Source organism: Thamnophis elegans, chromosome 7, assembly GCF_009769535.1.
Source record: "Thamnophis elegans isolate rThaEle1 chromosome 7, rThaEle1.pri, whole genome shotgun sequence".
NCBI lineage: Eukaryota > Metazoa > Chordata > Lepidosauria > Squamata > Colubridae > Thamnophis > Thamnophis elegans.
The window spans coordinates 16758423-16778369 of NC_045547.1; the positions used below are offsets into that span (position 1 = coordinate 16758423).

The 19947-nt window shown below is 40.1% G+C and overlaps 1 protein-coding gene across 1 annotated transcript in view; it reads right to left on the reverse strand.

The window, feature by feature from the left end:
* Positions 1-476: 476 nt before the first annotated feature.
* The window catches only part of B4GALNT3 (beta-1,4-N-acetyl-galactosaminyltransferase 3), a 109229-nt gene continuing 89758 nt past the window's right edge, over positions 477-19947 (reverse strand). The window contains exons 10-19 of the mRNA XM_032221107.1: positions 19385-19494; positions 14946-15046; positions 13782-13867; positions 9922-10831; positions 7471-7766; positions 4696-4849; positions 3568-3640; positions 2218-2371; positions 1680-1806; positions 477-582 (exon numbers count right to left, since the gene is read on the reverse strand). Coding sequence (XP_032076998.1) covers positions 477-582; positions 1680-1806; positions 2218-2371; positions 3568-3640; positions 4696-4849; positions 7471-7766; positions 9922-10831; positions 13782-13867; positions 14946-15046; positions 19385-19494 — 2117 coding nt within the window. The remainder of the gene's footprint in view (positions 583-1679; positions 1807-2217; positions 2372-3567; positions 3641-4695; positions 4850-7470; positions 7767-9921; positions 10832-13781; positions 13868-14945; positions 15047-19384; positions 19495-19947) is intronic.

Genomic DNA, 19947 nt, shown 5'->3' on the forward strand with positions numbered 1-19947 from the left:
ATAGACAATTTGTCCTTCAAATATTGGAGATCCTTCAGGATTTTAGACATCATGGAAGTCTGTATAAATCCATTTAATAATCCACTGCTTTTTAAAAGTTTTGCTATGAATGAATTGAAAGCACTCTTTGTTTTTGTTTTGTTTTGTTTAAAAAAAATCCATACGAACAAGGCACCATAAAGAGACTCTTCTGTGAATGAAGATTGTAATATGCTGGTGAGAAAGTTTTTCACACTCCGAAAATCAACTATTTGGACAGACAACTGTTGAAAACACAATTGTTGTGTGTTCATGTGGCCATTCTCTTGTCAGTTTTTTTCCAGTGGTTAAATGAAAACTCTCCATTTGGTCTTTTTGTCTTTTTCATCTAAGCCTCAAAATTCATGCTGTGATCACTGTGAAAAAGAGAATGAGCATCTTCTTAGTGATGTCTCCAGAGAAAACCCAAAATGGGATTCAGAAGTGGAAAAAATGCATCAGATCTGTAGCACGCGTCGATTCCACATTCCCCTCCTGGAATGGTAGTGATGGAAGAAATTCCTGACATAAAGACGCTCTACCTCCAGGCCTGCCTGAAATATCCTGTAAGGGAAAGTGGAGGAGATTTCAATATTAATTTATCAAATTTATAAAGCATCCCATCTCATGACAAGTGATTTTGGGTGATGTGCAATAACGTAAGAATATAATCGGCATCATTTCTGACCTACTGTTTACAGTTAGTCCTCAACTTAGGACCACAGTTGAGACCAGAATTTGAATTTCTAAGCAAGGTGGTTGTTAAATGAACTGTGTTTGATTGGTCAACATTTTTTTGCCATTGTGGTTGAGGGAAACATGTAGTCGTTAAGTCAATCCAGCTTCTCCCATTAATTTTACTTGTCAAAGGGTCATAAATGGTGATTACATGACCCAGGGATACTTATAAATTATTTATGATATTATTTATAAATACATGCCTCTTGACAAGTGCCTCAATTCTGATCACATGACCATGGGGATGTGTTGTGGCCTGCTAGCGGCCAGCAGAGCTGGCAGCAGATTCGGACAGTGAGGGGGTTGGGGAGGAACATGGGCCAGTCCTGGGGAAGGCTCTGATGAGGGCTCTGCATTGGAGGCAGAGATGGGCCAGAGCCACATGCCATTGTTGTCCAATGGAACAAAAAGAAAATATCTAGGATGAAAGAAAATGTTCAAAAAAATAGACATGCAAAGGGTTTGGGAGGCCTGCAAAGTGTTCCTGGGGGCTGGGGAGGGCAAACTTGAGAAAACAACAGGCTGTTTTTGCTTGCCCCCCCCCCCCCGCCCCCAGATGCTCTTTGCAGACCTCTCAAGCTTTCTGCATGCCCCGATTTGCACAAAAAATGAAGCGTGCAGAGGGTTTGGGAGGTCTGCAGAGTGCAAACACTTTTTTAAAAAAATTACCTCTTCAAAATCTTGGTGCATCTTATACTCCGATATGTCTTATACTCTGAAAAATATGGTATCTGCTTTACAACCATGGCACAAAGTTCATAAAATTTGGTGTGACTCACTTAACAAGTGCCTGGTATAACATCAGAAATACTCATCTCAATTCTGGCCATAGGTCGAGGACTAGCTACATATATACAATTCCTCTCTTGGGAATGGCCATTGGCTGAACTATTTTCAAAGATAGCTACCAAATTCTTACTGACCTGTCCAAGAGCTCCCAGTCTTCTCCTCCCCATTTGTCACGGAACTCTTCCGTGTTCATTCCGCCGATACGAACCAAATCAGATTTATATATGCCCAAGAGACCAAAACCATTAACTTCCCAGTAGCCTATAAAAGAAAAAAAAACCCTAATTGTTAGCCATTTTTTTTAAAAAAATAAAGTCCCCAAACCCGTGATGGCAAACCTATGGCACACGTGCAGGCACACGCACCATCGCCAGTTGCCCTTCTGGTTTCCGGCGCGCACATGCGCAGCAGCCAACTGGTCTTCACAGGCACAGGGGCACCAGAAAACCGCCCCCAAACCACCCCCAAAACAGGCCATTTTGGGGGCATTTTCAGACTGGTTTATGGGCTGGTTTTGGCCTGAAAACGGCCCAGAAAACAGCCCCCCAAACGGCCAAAAATGGCCAAAAAACCAGGCATGCGCACGCCAGCCAGCTGGTCTTTGACTTTCCGGCACTGCCCAGAAAATAAATCTCCTATTGAAGCATCATTTGCCTACAACCAACCCCTTACCATCTGGCTGTTGTGGAGTCGCACCACACTTCAGTCTCATAACTATGGGTGCAAAGGCCATTTTCCCTTCCACACAGTGCTTCCGAACAGAGTCAACGAACCCTGCCGGGAAATGGATGTGCAGGTCACAAAGAAAAATGATGCTGTGAGAATCCTGTAGGCAAAAATATAGAGCTGTTAATTCCGCTACTGCCTAAGTCATTGGGCTTGTCTCCACAGCCTCTGTGCCCCAGATCTGTGGTGACCCCTTAACTTTTATAGAAGACTAATCCTGGTACCATCCTCTTGTCATCAGCCTGCTGCTGAAGCCAGATCAGGGGGAACCAACAAAACGTAACATCCAATGCTGCACGAAGGAAGAGTCTGAAGACTGTGTTAGACTTCTCCATCACTGCACATCACTGAACCATTGTTCAAAGGTGGTTGCATAGCTGTTGCATTTATATTTCTGTGAATGTTAATGTTTTGGCCAAGGGGCACTCAAACTGCAAAGCCCCAAGAGGAAGTAGGATCAACCAATTAGCATGCAGAACGTGGGATGTGTGAGATGTGCGCATCAGCCTGTTTGCAACTATTTGCAACCAATACTTACCTGTTCTGAACCCCCCCCTCGTCCCACACAAGGGGGGTTCTTCCCCAAACCCCCAAACCCTTAACCTTAGACTGTCTACTGTTGACCTTACCCCATTCCTAAGAGGTCTGTAAGGGGTGTGCATAAGCGCACCAGCATGCCTATGCCTACCATCTCTGTCCTAATGTTTCTTTTTATTCGTATCCATTTCGTGCATCCAAAATCATGTTTATATTTATATATGTTATCTAATACATGATTAATGAAATAAATAAAACAAATAAAACAAATGAAACAAATGAAACAAAATAAATAAAAAATAAATAAAACAAATAAAACAAATAAAACAAATAAAACAAATAAAACAAATAAAACAAATAAAACAAATAAAACAAATAAAACAAATAAAACAAATAAAACAAATAAAACAAATAAAACAAATAAAACAAATAATAAATAATAAAATAAAAAATAATAAATAAAATAAATAAAATAAATAAAATAAATAAAATAAATAAAATAAATAAAATAAATAAAATAAATAAAATAAAATAAATAAATAAATAAATAAAAATAAATAAATAAAAATAAATAAATAAAAATAAATAAATAAATAAATAAAATAAACAAACAGTTAGTGCAGCTTATGAAGCAGAGATGCCAATGCAGCTGAATCATCTTATTTGAAAAGCAACATGCTAAGATGATCATCTTTAAATGCCTTTTCCTTGTAGTTGTAGCCACGTTAACAGTCTACATTACAAACTCTTACCACTTACCCGGACTTTGTCTATACCAGCCTGCAGACCCTTAGACCTCTCAAAATTCCCAGACAATCGCAAGTACTGGTAGCTGGAGAGAAGTTAGAGAAAATGGAAGTTACAATTGTGACAGAGTGGACTATGGAAGTTCGGGCAATCCTTTCCCAAATCTGTTACAAATCGCCATCTGTTTTAAAATGAACTATTTCTCAATTCCAACCTTCCATCCATAAAATGAAAGTAGGGTTGTGACTTGTCATTCCTACGAGCAAGAAGATGCTGCACCTCACTGTGAGTAAATACAGCAAGTGAAATGTTACAAGTGAAGGGGGTCAATTATAGGTAGAATTAACTGGATTACTTAAATGAAGACTTTAGGACAAAGGTAAGTATTCCCCCCACCCCCGCCAAACGCCAACAATTTATAACATGTCTAGAATCCTAATAGATATGATGAGATTTCACTGAACATCTTTCTGATCTTGTAAAAACTCATGTAAAAATAAACATAAAGTTTTGGACTTCTCAAGAAACGCTTGATCGTTTTTAGAGATGATTCTAAATGCTGAGTTAATCTTGCATAAATCTATTACCCCTGTCTTTGGTTGTTGTTAATTGAGAAGTCATGTCCAACCCATCACGACCCTCTGGGCCAGGCCCTCCTGTCCTCTACCATCCTCTGGAGTCCATTTAAGCTCACGCCGACTGCTTCGGTGACTCCATCCAGCCACCTCATTCTCTGTCGTCCCCTTCTTCTTTTGCCCTCAATCTTTCCCAGCATTAGGCTCTTTTCCAGGGAGTCCTTCCTTCTCACTAGGTGACCAAAGTATTTGAGTTTCATCTTCAGGATCTGGCCTTCTAAAGAGCAGTCAGTCAAACCCCATGGACAGTACCGAAAGTTGGGTTGAGGGTGTCCTTATTTTAAATTCAACAAGAAACTCCAAACTGATTAGTTCCTGCAGTGATTCAATCCAGCGCTCCAGAATGGAAATGGGTGGTGATAAAAGAGAAATGCATAGCCTTAGAAGCCAGTGGAACTTCTTTAACTAATAAGTTTCATTACTCCGTCAACTCTTTATAGACTTGGTATCTGGTGACTTCTGTTTCTATTTGAAAATAGATTTCCTAAAGGAAACAGATCCTTACCTGCGCAAGGTGGACTGTTTCAGAGCTTTTTCTATATCCATGTCATCACTGCTGTAGTCTACAATGATGACATTGAAATAGGGGTCCTTAGTGATCCTAAAGAGCTCTTCCATGTCAAAAATGAACTGCTTCACCCAGCGGGCCTGATTTTTCACTGATTGAAAGAAGAAGGAAAAGAAAAGAATCAAAGCAAAACCAGCATTAAGATGGGACGTAGGTGCCCCAGATACAAGGTTAGGCAAAAGATTTAGTGACAAATGAAATATTTTATACACATAGTCCTTGACTTACAACCCAGAGGTGGTATTCTACCAGTTCGGACTGGATTGCCCGAATCGGTAGCGGAAATCGTGGGTGGCTCCGCCCACCCATGCTTGGCCCCGCCCACCAACGCTTGGCTCTATGGCATCCCATTTAGGTCATTTTTTTGTCAAAAGTGCATGCGTGGAAGGACCTTCTCCTTTAAAATTCTTGCGCTCACATTTTGTGAACCGGTAGGGAAGGTAAGTGTATACCACCTCTGTTACAACCTATCGTAGTGATGGTTTGAAGTTACTATGGCACCAAAAGAAGAGACTTATGACCATTTTTCACACTGGTGAATGGTTGCAGCATCCCCACAATCGTGAGATCACAATTCAGGCATTTAGCAACTGGCATGTATTTATGACGGTTGCTGTGCCCTGGGGTCATGTGATCCCCTCAACCACTGCAGTGATTAACTTAACAACAATGGCAAGAAAGGTCATAAAATGGGGCCAGACTCCCTTAACAACAGTCTTGCTAGGCAGCAGACATTTTGGGCTCAATTATGATCCCTAATTCAAGGACTACCTGTATATATAATAATAGTATATGCCATCTAGTAATAGATGGCAGGAATAGCCAACACTCCAGAAGATAGGCTTAAGATTCAGAAGAATCTTGACAAACTTGAACATTGGGCGCTATCTAACAAAATGAAATTCAATGTTGAAAAAAGTAAGGTTCTACATTTAGGCAAGAAAAACAAAATGCACAGGTACAGTATAGGTGGTACCTTGCTCAACATTAGTAACTGTGAGAGGGATCTTGGAATCCTAATGGAGAACCATTTAAATAGTGGGAAGAGTATGGATTGTTTATGCAGGTGCTCTTCTGGAGTACTATCAATAGCTCGACTGGAGTGAAGAGAAAACCTTAACTTGAAAGATTATAGTGAATTTGTTTGAAACTTAACAAAAAAGCTTTGGATGTTTTAGTGGCCGTGTTTATAACCTGGCGCAACGTGAAGAAGAAAAAGAATTAACATTGCAAATGATTATGTTTGAAATTCAAAAAGTACAAATAACTACAAAAAACATTGAAAAGAGGATGGAGAACATAGAACAAAAAACAGAAAAAATAGAGGGAAGAGTTGAGAATATTTATAAAACAATGATTAAATTTGAGGATAGAGTTCAAAAAATTGAAGAAAAATATGAACAAAGTGATAAGAAAATTGTTGATATTGACAGCAAATCGAGCGTGGTTGGAAATGACAGGAGTGGAATGTTGAAAGGAGAGATTAACAAATTGGAACCATAGGTCAAACCTCGAAACATGGAAGAAGAAAAGGGAGAAAATTTGGCAGAAACAATGAGAGAAATTCTGGCAGAAGCACCGGTGATAACTAAAGGCAAGCGGATGGAAGAAACAGATGGAGGGTTTCGAATATTTAAAAGATACGCAAGGAACAACAAGGTGCCAAGAGAAGTCCACATAAGACTTATCAAGAAAACAATTAGAATACAAATACCACACCTGTCAAGAGATATAGGACTGCACTACAACCGGCAGGATACAAGATGAAGAAATGAAGTGTTAGAATAAAAATTAAGTTAAACTTAGTTAAATTTAGAATATTATGTATAAAATAAAGTAATATTAGTTATAGCTAAATAATGATTAATAATGATAATAATGCATATATATATATATATATATATATATATATATATGTATATATACACACACACACACACACACACACACATACACACACACACATACACACACACACACACGATTGATAATATGAAATTTTATATAAATTGTAAGTGAGGACTATGGAGAAGATGTTTAAAAGCTTTGTTATAAAAGATAAATAACTCTATATAGAATAGAATATAAAGATGTAATACTATTGGATGATTTCAGGATGATGTAAATGCCATAATATAAATTTATCTTAAATTTAGAATATTTTACATAAAAAGGATGTAATAATAGCTATAGTCAAATGAATGTTTAATAACCATAACAATTATATACATATATATTAGAATGATGATATGAGTCTTTATGTAAATTGCAAGTGAAGACTATTGTGAGAAAGCACAAAGGTTTTGTAACCAATTAACACACTGTAAGTAATTGAAGAAGGATTTTTATTTTGTGTGTGTTTATGTCTGTATGTTTTATGTTTGTCTAAAAATAAAAACGTTTTTATAAAAAATAAATAAATTACGTTTGGTCTGGACATTTTCCCCCTACCTGGGCAATGCTGGGGTTATCGGCTAATTAAATATAATTCTAATAGAATAGAATATCTGTAGCTCAGGATTGAACTGTGGGGTCCTTTGTGCTGTCTGAGCTGGGTGATTTTCTTCCAAGAAAACCACCAAGGTCACCGAGCACCAATTATTTCATAAATATAATTCCTCCTGGCTAAAGGAAGGACACCCAAGTCTATTGTTATTCTACCAATACACACAACATTCCGTTTACTTAAAAATATCAATTCTGTCCCATTACCGGGCACTATAAAGTGGACAACTGCACGGTGGTTCCATAAGAAGCTTAACGGCCAGCAGAGCACAGGCTCATCCCTGCTGGTCATCAGGTGACGTCGGTGGCCCCATGCCAACTCCTTCATATTGGCTTCCTCCTCTCCAGTGCTGCCTCCATGCCAGCCCCGTGTGTAGACATATTCTGAGAAACGGACTCGGCGTTTTCCTTGCTCCAACAGTTCCAGCTCCAGAAAGTAACGGCTGCCTCGCAGGTAATCTTGACGCTTCTCCACATTTATGATGCGCTCTAACTGGAACCGCCTGGAAATGGGAGCACTTTAGTTTAGATTTTGGGGTCAGGGCTGGGGCCCACCAAGTACAGCTCCATTGCCCTGATGCTCTGCAAAGATTGTCCGTGTATTTTCTGCTTGATTTAGTTCAGTTTGGACTCCTAAAGATCCTATCCTTAAGACCTCCGTTATATTATCTTTTCTAAATATCTATTGTTGTAGGGAATATCATCATGCAGCAGGTAAAAATATGTTAAGCATGTTAAAATGGGGCATCTGCTATATTTGCTTTGGCATCCAGCATCGCATGATTCGACTATTGTCAACTGACTATTAGACAATATTGATTAACACTGAATGATATTCTACCCTTATTCAACAAATCCATACAAACAAATTATTTGTGTCCTTTTGCTTAAATGGATTATAGAAAAAAAAGGATAGGACAGTCATAACGCCTCGGCTGATTGCACAAACCTAAATCCTGAAAGAAGTGCAGCTGTTTACGTTATTCTCTTAGAACTATGATGGTGAACCTATGGCACGCTTGCCACAGGTGGCACGCAAAGGCCTCTCTGCAAGCACACGAGCCATTGCCCCATTTCAGCTTCACCACACATGCGCATGCTCCTCCAGCTGGCAAGCTGGCTTTTGGGTCTCTGCCGCACACGCATGGGGTGGTATGTGCATGCGTGGGGGCACATACAGGGGGTAGCATGTGCATGTGCAAGGGAACATAGGGGAGTCATGCACACATGTGCGGGGCACACATGAAGGCTTGCACATGTATGCATGGGGGGTTGCACTTGCATTGCATTATGGGTGCGCACGTGCGCTTTTGGCACCCAGCGATGAAAAAATTAGCCATCACTGTCTTAGTCAGGGACGTGCAGTCAGGGGAGGCAGAGCCTCACCACTGTCATCATGAAAAGAAAAAAAAATGTAAAAGGAAAAAGGCTGAGGTAGTTGCTGCCAGAGTCACAGTGGATGACTCTGCTTAGGGCTTGACAGTTTAAAAAAGCCTCTAACAAACTACAGGGGGAGGCGGGAGAACGAGGTACCTTATCTAGTCTGACTTTATGATCACTCGAGCAGAGCTAAGCAAGGGTTAAAAGCTGAAAAATTCCTGACGTAATGAGGCACATCGTTCTCCTGCCTCCTGTACAGGGCGTTTTTTTAGAGGCTTTTTTAAACAGTTAAGCAGAGTCATCCACATGGTGACTCTGGCAGCAACTAGCTCAGCCTTCAGCTCTTGCCTTTTTCCTTTTCCTTTTTTTTTCTTTTCATGATGGCAGGCAAGAGCAGAGTTGAAAGCCTCTCTGAAACAGCTGGAAAGGGTATGTGATTGCATGCAGAGCTACATTGCCTTTTCATACACACACACACACACACACCTGGATAAAAGTATATAAGCCCAGCTTCACTAATTACAAGTTGGAAAAGGCAACGTGGCTCCACCTGCAATCAAAGGCTCGGATCGGAAGGCAGCAGGGGAATGGGTGGGTGGGTATGGCAGAGGAGTTGCTTTCAAGCCATTGGAAAAAATATCCAATCCAACTTGTGTGTTTGTGTTTGTTTGAAATTGAGTGAGAGAGAGAGGGATCCAACTTCTCTACATGCCTTACCTCCTAAGACTTTAATAGAACATCATCACATTGAGATCCGGAGTTACTCCAAACTACCTATTTAGGCCTATATCCATGATGGCGAACCCATAGTACGCATGCCACGGGTGGCACCCAGAGCCATTTCTGAGGGCATGCAAAGCGTTGCCCTGCCAGCTCCAGCATGCATGCGCACGCTGGCCAGCCGATTTTCGGCCTTGATTTTCGGCTGTTTTTCACACTCTGGAAGCCTCCTGAAGCATCCAGAGAAAGAAAAACAGCCCAACGGGCAACCCATAAGTCCGTTGGTGAACTTCTGGTTTGCGTGTTGGACTGTTTTTCGGCCTCCCCAGGATCCTAGAAAGCATGCGCAGGGCAGCTGGGGAGGTGTTATGCATGCATGCGCAGGGCACGGCACACGGGGGGGCATTAAATTATGGGGGCGTGCTTTTGGAACCCGAGGTGGAAAAGGTTCCCCGTCACTGGCCTATATGATGCATAAAGAAATCCCATTTTATGTTGCGTACTACAGTTCTCCTTCTGTCAAGATCACAGGGGCTTCAAGACCCCTCCCCATCTTACCCTTTGGTCTTCTGGTTCAGTTTTTTAAGGAACACCTGAACCACCTGGATGGCTTCCTTCTCTTTTAAGAGCAGGTTCCCGGAAGTGTTACACTTCAAATCAATCCAGTCTGACCGTAACGCTTGGAAGTCTACATTGCTGGCCTTGAAAGTCTGCTTCCAATTCACCACGGGGTCATAGAGAAGAGGAGGAGCACCAAAGAAGTCATCTTCGTTTTCTTCTCCTTCATCTTCATTTTCTTCTTCTTCCACTATTGTAACATGCTCTTCCTTTCGGGTTGCCTCGTGGGAAGAATGCGTCAACCTGACTTGCTGCTTGGCATCTAAATCCCCCCCGCCAATAATGGCATTAGCAGCATCTGCGGCTTTATGTTGGGCTATGTAGGTATCTACTTGATTAAGCCATTGGTCCTCATGCATCTCAGGCTGCTGTCGAGGGGTTCTCTTGCCAGTTTCTTCAATTTTGGAGGGGTTCCTTCCGGTTTGGATGGCATCCAATAAGGCCTTTTGGTTTCTGGTTGCATTAAAGCCTAACTGAGGTTGGCTGGCTTCTCTTGTTGAATTCCCGTGTCCCTTAGTCACCTTGGGTCTTTTGTCGGTCTGTAAATCCTGGCCTTCTACTTTCCTTTTGGTGGTTGATCTGCGGACATTCCTTTCCTGATCGGGGAGGTTTGGAAAGTTTGAGCTGAATATCAGATGGGAAGCCCTTGGTGTAGGAGAACTTTCTACTTTGGTTTTATATCTCTGCTCGTCTTTCTTCTGCCTCTTTTTGGTAACCGACAAGATATTCCGATGTTTGTGAATGGAATTATCGCCGTACTGATCAGCAGCCCCGTGGTTTTTTCCTGTCTTTATCTCTGCTGCTTCTGGATCTGCATATTGAGGTTCATCAAAACTGTCTTCTTCATAAGCTGGAAGAAATTATAGTTATCAAATATCCACTTTTTCTGTCTTTTATCTATCTTCAGTACTCTAAGTCATCTAAATCAGGGGTCTCCAACCTTGGCAGCTTTAAGACTTGTGGACTTCAACTCCCAAAGTTCTCTGCAAGTTGAAGTCCACAAGTCTTAAGGTTGGAGACCCCTGATCTAAATCATTGAACACTAAACCTCTAAATATATTACATAAACATCATCATACTGAAATAACAAATTGTACCAAAACCTAGGAGGAACAGGTGGCCTATATGGCTAGTTTTAATAATACATTTAACCATTGAGCTAGCTCTGTCTCAATACTTCATGAATATATCTTTTGTTTCTTCAAATGTCTCTCATTTTATTGCTATTCTGAATATTCTCTTCTGGTTCTACTAGAACTTGTATATTTTGGGTGGTACTTCATCGTATCTTCTAGTAGCTAGGTTTCACCAATAACATGTTATTTAGAAAGAAATAATAAAATTACACATTTTGTGTCTTTTTATTTTGTCTCTCAGTTTTGACTACACAACAAGTTAACCTTCATTGCTCACTTTCTTGCTTCAATTCAATCTGAAAGAGTTATTGTTTCTTAAGCTAAGGGATGCATAAAACCTTTCGAAGAGTGTTGTAGGGAGTAGGGGAGAGCTGTTGTATTGACTACAAAACTGAAGTGCTGAAAAAAAACCTGTTTCTCATTTGACTAGAGATAATGCCTCCCAAGTGTATCTACATTAAAGGTGCTGAAGGTAATCTACAAAAGCCTCTAGGGAACTTCCCCACCTATCTATATACTCTCTATATAGCACGTGTTCTGGGCCGCTAGTGGAGCTGGCAGCAGAGTCGGACAGTGAAGAGGTTGGGGAAGAACATGGGCCAGTCCTGGAGTCTGGGGAAGGCTCTGACGAGGGCTCTGCATCAGAGGCAGAGATGAGGCCAAGGCCATCTGGCAGTTCTCAGCTGTCTTTGGAGCTAGGCGGCATTGAGGCAGAGGAACAGTTGGAGCCTGTTCCCAGTGTGCGCATGCACAGAGCTGCCAGAAGAAAACAACAGCTCAGAAATCAGGGTTGACTTGGGAGTAAAGCCACAGGTGGACAGTGAATGGCCCCTCCCATAGGAAATAAAAAAGGAGCGAAAGAGGAGTGGGCTTTTGCAGGAAACAATTCATTCGTCAGTTCGTTTCAGGAGTGTGAAGATCTGTCCGTGAGTCTCAGAGACTCTGTGCCAAATCTTTCCTTGCACAGCTCCTCAATTGGAAAATATTTGCATGGCAGCCTTTCAAGCTAGATAATGTCTGTGGTCATAAATATTGCTTTGAAAGACTGTTTGCCAGGCCTTTTCTGAATGTGAATGGGAAGAATTTACATTCGTTTAATAAAAGGGGTTTTGTCGGGACTAGAAATCTGCTTTTGTGCCTAGGAAGCCTAGGTCAGAATAGCATGCAAGTAGTCCTTGACCTATGACTGTTCATTTAAAGACAGCTTAATAGAGCGGTGCGGGGGCCTAGGGGTGGAGCTCTCACCTCACAGTCACAAGGCTGTGAGTTCGATCTGGGGTGGAGGCAGATATTTCTCTCTCTGGGCACAATGAGAATACATCTGCTGAACAAAACTCTGCATTGGTGACAGGAAGGGCATCCGGCCATTCAAACACTCCGCTTAACTCCATTCAGTTGCCCGGATTCCACCCCTCAAGGGATTATGGGGTCGTTAAATGATTATGAATGGCAATTTAAAGACAGCTTAAAGAGACAACAGCCTGATAAAAAGTGATTTAAGGACCATTCTCAAAGTTATGACCAATGCAACAATTCCCCAATTTGAGGACTTGGCAACTGACTTTCACTTATTACGGTTGCAGCATCTTGCAGTACAAAATTGCAATTTGTGACTCTCCCAGCCAGCTTCTGACAAGCAAAGTCAATTGAGGAAACCAAATTCACTTAATGACTACATGATTGACGTAGCAACTATGGTGATTCGTTTAATGAATATGACCATGGGAAAAATGGCCATAGAATTGGGTCCAGTCATATGATGACTCGCTTGCCTATATTCATCTCAACAGCATTTAAGTTTTGCTATACATACGGTGTAAGTAAATGAAACTAATTCAGATATATATTTTTATTCTGGCTTCAGGAATTATTTTCAGGAAGGAAGTCCCTCAAAACTATAATGTCTCCCCATCCAGAAAATGTTATGCACTTCAGAAAAACGATACCCTAATTTTCATTTATGAACTAGTTGTTCTAAAATGATGTAATATACTCTATTTCACCCAATCTTTGATGGGATATCACTTTTATTTTTAAGCATTAGTGTTTAAATTTAAAAAAAAACACACACACACCCTAAAATACAGCTTCTGTAAGAGTGGCCACTTTGCTCATTGCAAGACTACAGAAATAAGATTGTATAAATTCCACAGTATAAATTCTGCCTCGATTGGTGTTTACAAGGGGAAAAGTGAAGGCATTCTCAGTTTTTGTCTTAATGTTTCTTTTGTATTTTGAACAAAGAAGATCTGAACACCTTGTCCAAATTAGTAATTTATTCTTCGTGGATGCCAGAAATAAAGAATCAAACACGATGCTAGCAGTATATCACAGAAGTGAGAACACCCCCTCACATTTTGTAAATATTTAAGTATATCTTTTCATGTGACAACACTGAAGAAATGACACTTGGCTACAATGTAAAATAGTGAGCATGCAGCTTGTACAACGTGCTGTCACCTCAAAATAACACAACACACAGCCATTAATGTCTAAACTGCTGGCAAGATATACTTAAATATTTACAAAATGTGAGGGAGTGCACTTGCTTCTGTGACATACTTGTAGACTAGATAATTAGATTTAATCTAATGCTAAAGGCTAATGCATTTTTAAAATCAATCATCAGCCTTAAAGCACAAGAGAGAGAAAGATAAAGCTAGCTTCCTGGTCTGACATAAAGATACATACCTTGCATTTTCGATCCATCTTCTGGTGGATCCATTTGCATGTATTTAGAAAATCCAAACCTGCAAGATTTATGCCAATTACTTCACATGGCTGGCATTTGGTATCCCCTCCTTGACATACGACTGTAATAGAGCCTGCCCATTATAGCAATAGCAGTTAGACTTATATACCGCTTCATAGGGCTTTCAGCCCTCTCTAAGCGGTTTACAGAGTCAGCATATTGCCCCCAACAATCCGGGTCCTCATTTTACCCACCTCGGAAGGATGGAAGGCTGAGTCAACCTTGAGCCGGTGAGATTTGAACAGCTGAAATGCTGAACTGCAGTCAGCTGAAGTAGCCTGCAGTGCTGCATTTAACCACTGCGCCACCTCGGCTCAATTATGGTCTATGTCACGATGGTTATGAAATGGGTCAGGCAACCAACCCAATTTTATTTATTTATTTATTTATTTGGGACACCCAGATTGCAGCAGTCATTAAACAAACATTACAGTTATTAAGTGAACCTATTGTCTGCTCTGGAACTATTTTGTCAAAACCATCATAAAGCACAGTTACAGGACCATGGATGCTGCCAATGGCCTTTCCTCAAATACAGAAAAATTACATGTCAGAGAATTGAAAAGACTTATGCGCCATTAAAATTTCATTTTTCGATTAAAAATAGTGAGAAGCCATTCATCAGGGTGTTGGTAGCTAGAATTGGTGGGCACTCTTTCTTGGTTTTTCCCTGCCTGAGATAAATATTTCAGGAGCATCATGAAAATTAGCTGATGCAGTTAAAAACAACAATTTTTAATGGTGCATAAGTTTTTTTCAATCTGCTTTTAGACTTAATACACTATCAGTTATTCTTATTAGTCATTGGCTTCTGCGGGTATATGCATAATGGTTATCTTTTGAGACCTGACTGCAACCAAATTTCATTTTAATGTATGCTGATTACATATAAAATGAGAATAAAGAGTTCTATTCTATTCTATTCTATTCTATTCTATTCTATCCTATCCTATCCTATTCTATTCCATTGCATTGCATTCCATTCCATTCTCTGCACCCATTATCCTTAAGGAAAATTCCAGTGATTGAAAAATATTTTAGCAGCCATAAAAAAGTTATGGCAGGAGTTTATTTACCTGTTCAGATACAAGTCACTTTCCTGGTAGATGCATTTGTTAAGTGACTCCATGTGTGACAACCGGGTGTAGTCATTGGGATACACAAAGGACAGTCGTACCTGGAAACACCCAAAGAGAATTGAGCAGAGTATTTTGCTAAGTGAAGGACAAACAATACTGTTATTCCCAAAACTGTATGTTTATCTTGACTATGTCCACATATATCGCCTGGGATGTATTTGAGTTGAAATACATTTCCTTTTGAACCAGTGGTGGGATTCAAACATTTTTACTACCGGTTCTGTGGCTTGGTGAGAGTGGCAGGGGAAGGTTACTGCAAAATCCCATTCCCTCCCAATCAGCTGGGACTTAGGAAGCAGAGAATAGATGGGGGAGGGGGAGCAGTCAGAGGTGGTATTTACCCGTTCTCCGAACTACTCAAAATTTCCACTACCGGTTCTCCAGAACTGGTCAGAACCTGCTGAATACCATCTCTGTTTTGAAACTGTGATAACAAGCATATATTGATTGGGCCATAATGTATCTTAAAGTAAGAGAAGAAGGAATCATCCCTACTATTTATTTGCAATTTTAAAAGTTCCAACCAATAAGCTTACTTGCTGATTGATTGATTGATTGCATATATATATATATATATATATATATATATATATATATATATATATATATATATATATATACATATATACATATATACATATATACATATATACATATATACATACATACTTTAAAGTCACAACCCTGGTATGCCCAAGTATGGGAGGAAGGTCACACTTCCACTCTCTGTCATTAGGCTCGTCACAAGAGACCATCCAGACAGAAACCCAATATTTTTTACTGTTGCCTTTTTTGTTACATTTGTTATATTTATGCTGATAAATAAATAAAGGGAGACTAGTATAGATCTATTTCAAGCTATTTAGCTCTCATCAGCTAGCTATACCCAAGTTTTTGGGAATCGAACCTGTGCTCTATTGCCTCCCAGGCAGGGAGTTAACCATTTGAGCTACAGAGAACGACTCCTTTATCAGCCAGCCAGGGTGGGAGGTATATACTTTAAAGTCACAACCCCTGGTATGCCCAAGTATGGGAGGAAGGTCACACTTCCACTCTCTGTCATTAGGCTCGTCACAAGAGACCATCCAGACAGAAACCCAATATTTTTTACTGTTGCCTTTTTTGTTACATTTGTTATATTTATGCTGATAAATTCTGTCTGGATGGTCTCTTGTGACGAGCCTAATGACAGAGAGTGGAAGTGTGACCTTCCTCCCATACTTGGGCATACCAGGGGTTGTGACTTTAAAGTATATACCTCCCACCCTGGCTGGCTGATAAAGGAGTCGTTCTCTGTAGCTCAAATGGTTAACTCCCTGCCTGGGAGGCAATAGAGCACAGGTTCGATTCCCAAAAACTTGGGTATGGCTAGCTGATGAGAGCTAAATAGCTTGAAATAGATCTATACTAGTCTCCCTTTATTTATTTATCAGCATAAATATAACAAATATATATATATATATATATATATATATATATATATATATATATATATATATATATATATATATATGTAGGTCTCTAGTTGTTCGGGTTTTCTCCCGCGTAGAATTGGAGATGTCTTGGCGACGTTTCGACGAAGTCACATTCGTCATCTTCAGGCTGCTGCTGACTACTTCAGGTTTGGTGTTTCCAGGTTTGGTGTTTCCACTACTCCTGGAAACACCAAACCTGAAGTAGTCAGCAGCAGCCTGAAGATGACGAATGTGACTTCGTCGAAACGTCGCCAAGACATCTCCAATTCTACGCGGGAGAAAACCCGAACAACTAGAGACCTACATACTAACACCCGCGAAAACCTCAGAAAACATATACATACATACATACATACATACATACATACATACATACATACATATATATATATATATATATATATATATATATATATATATATATATATATATATATTACAAATAACTCAAAATGGCAAATATAACCAATATATATTTTGGGTGCTATTTTCCCCACAACAACAACCCTGTGAGATGGACACTGGACTGAGAGTGTGTGACTGGCCCAAGGTCAACTAGTTGACTTTCATGGCTAAGGCAGGACTAGAACTCACTGTCTCCCACTTTCTAGCCTAACAAGTAGATTACACTGGCTCTCCAAACTGGCTCTACGATATTCAAGCTTGGAAAGGCAATTTAATAAACCCATTTATGTCATAACATGTTAAAGCCTGTCAGCCAAATATTCACTCTTAGAAACAAACAAAATCATGGATCCATAACGAAGGTAAATTGGCATCTCTTGTCATTCAAATCCTTCAGAGTCTCCCAAGAGCAACATGCATATTTTTATTCAGGAAAATTATCATATATTTCGGAGTATAAGACGCACCGGAGTACACCAAGATTTTGAAGAAGCAATTTTTTAAAAAAAAGGTTTTGCACTCTGCAGACCTCCCCAAAACAGGCCATTTTTTGCTAAAATGGGCCCGTTTTTTGTAAAAAAAAAAAAAAGGGGGGGGTGGACACAGATAGCTTTTAGGAGACTTATAGAGTGCTCCTGGGGGCTGGAGGGCAAAAACAAGCCACAAACAGCCCATTTTTCACTCATTTTTGCCCTCTCCAGCCCTCAGGAGCACTCTGGAAGCCTCCTAAAGGCTATGCATGGCCATTTTTTGCAAAGGGGGCGGGGTTTTGGGATGTCAAAAATGCTGTATTCAGTGTATAAGATGCACCCAGATTTTCACCCTCTTTTTTGAGGGAAAAGTGTGCGTCTTATACTCCGAAAAATACGGTATTCATTCTACAGCCTTCCACTGTGTTGGATTCCAACTCCCAAAAGTCACAAATAAATACAGTTGGGTTTGAGGAAGTTATCCGAAAACTTGTAATGTTATTTGATTAACACAGAGAGATACTCAAGGTCAACCCTCTACATAATTATTTGAGGTCATTCCCCCTGGGAGCAATACATTTTATTTTATAAGATTTTCTAGTCCAAATTGTCCCAGTTCAGAGGACTACAGATGCACTGAGAATTCAACAGAAATTACTCCAGAAAGCATGGAATAGAGCCATAATGTCAGCATAAAGACAATTTCTACCAAGATTCTTTCAGATGGAAAATGTACTTTAAAAAGAGAATGGGTTACTGTAATAGAGGATAATTTAATGCAGCAAATTTTACCAATGAGGGCCAGAATTTTAAGGTGTCATGTCATTTAAGTTATCATTCATGAGAAATAAGAAATTGTGCTTCTTCACACTATGGTTGGACGTGTGAACTGATCATAGAAAAAAAGGGTAAACTTAATTTCCAAACTTCCTGTCTGGTGGGATCATAAAGCATAGGTCGGTTATGGTATAATATCAGAGGCAACTGTAAATGCCATACAACAAAAATTAAACTAAATATCTAAAATATTCTTTTGGAATATTTAGAACTGGTGGAGAATATTTGGGAGTTTTCATCTGGGATCTTGAACTCTTAAGGGTAAAATCAATGAAAAATAACATTAGACAACTGTAATGAAATTGTGAAATTTGGGTTTTTAAAAAACATTTTGGGAGGTCTATTTCTGATGCCATCATACAAAACTGTATAATGAGGGCCACTGACATAAAAATTAATGTCTTCTCTCTAATGCAAGAAGGCTAGGTAAGACTCAAAACTATTTTTTACCGTGTTTCCCTGAAAATAAGATAGGGTCTTATAAGCGCTTGGAGTTATAGCAATAGCAATAGCAGTTAGACTTATATACCGCTTCATAGGGCTTTCAGCCCTCTCTAAGCGGTTTACAGAGTCAGCATATTGCCCCCACAGTCTGGATCCTCATTTCACCCACCTCGGAAGGATGGAAGGCTGAGTCAACCTTGAGCCAGTGAGATTTGAACCGCTGAACTGCTGATAACAGTCAGCTGAAGTGGCCTGCAGTACTGCACCCTAACCACTGCGCCACCTCAGCTCTTTTTATTATTATTATTTTTGGAAGGTCTTATTATTTTTGAGGTGTAGGAGGCAGCGAGCGTGGTCACCTCATGGCTGCTGCCATGTTGCAATATTTTTGAGGAGAGCTTATTTTCAGGGATGGATTATTTTTGCACATGCGCTGAAAAGCCCAATTGGGCTTATTGTCCAGGGAGGTCTTAATTGGGGGAAACAGGGTATAGCAGCAGAGGAAGCAAATAAAGCTTGGATGGTATTAATTAGTGAAAAAATAACAAACCCACAACTAACGTGGAATACTTATCAGGACCAAATACTCAAGAAGGGTTCAAGATTATACAACTTATGGGTCGAAGGACAACTACCAGATGATGCTATGTACAACTAGGCTATTTCAACATAAGCCGCTCCTTTATACCTTCAGTTGGCAATGTGCGTAAGCTGTAAAAAGACTTGAATTGAGAAGCAAGACTCACAAAAGTAAGGCCCTGGTAGCGCTGTAGTTTGAATCCATTGACCACATAACTTGGTTTGTATTGACATTCTGGAAAGATCCGGCGGATGTGGGATTTCCTTAAGAGAGGCACTAAGGAGACCAAGATAAATAAATAAATAAATAAATAAATGAAAAAAAGAGGCAATTGCAAAGGCTTCACTTCCAAGCGGTCACATGTCATCTACCAAACACTGAAGTCAGGTAGCAGGCCATTTTGAATTAAGTTACGCAGTTTGGCTTCCTTCGTTTCTGAACGTTAGGGCTACGCGGAAACTTTGAAAGAGGTGATTTGAAAAGCACGATAGTGCCAATGAAGCACTTCAGCATCCCCAATTGTCTCTGCATGTATGTGCCTGCCCAGCCAGCTTGTTTTGCTGGTGGTTCCAGCAGAAGCATTGTCTATGCATAGTTAAACATATATAAAAGCCGCCTGTCAGCTTTTGAAGCAGCTGTGTGGGTCTTGTGAAGATCAGATTGTTCTAGAGGGTATTTGGGAATGAGCTTTGGTCACTAGCAGGCTTATTTGGTCTTGTTCCCTTTTTT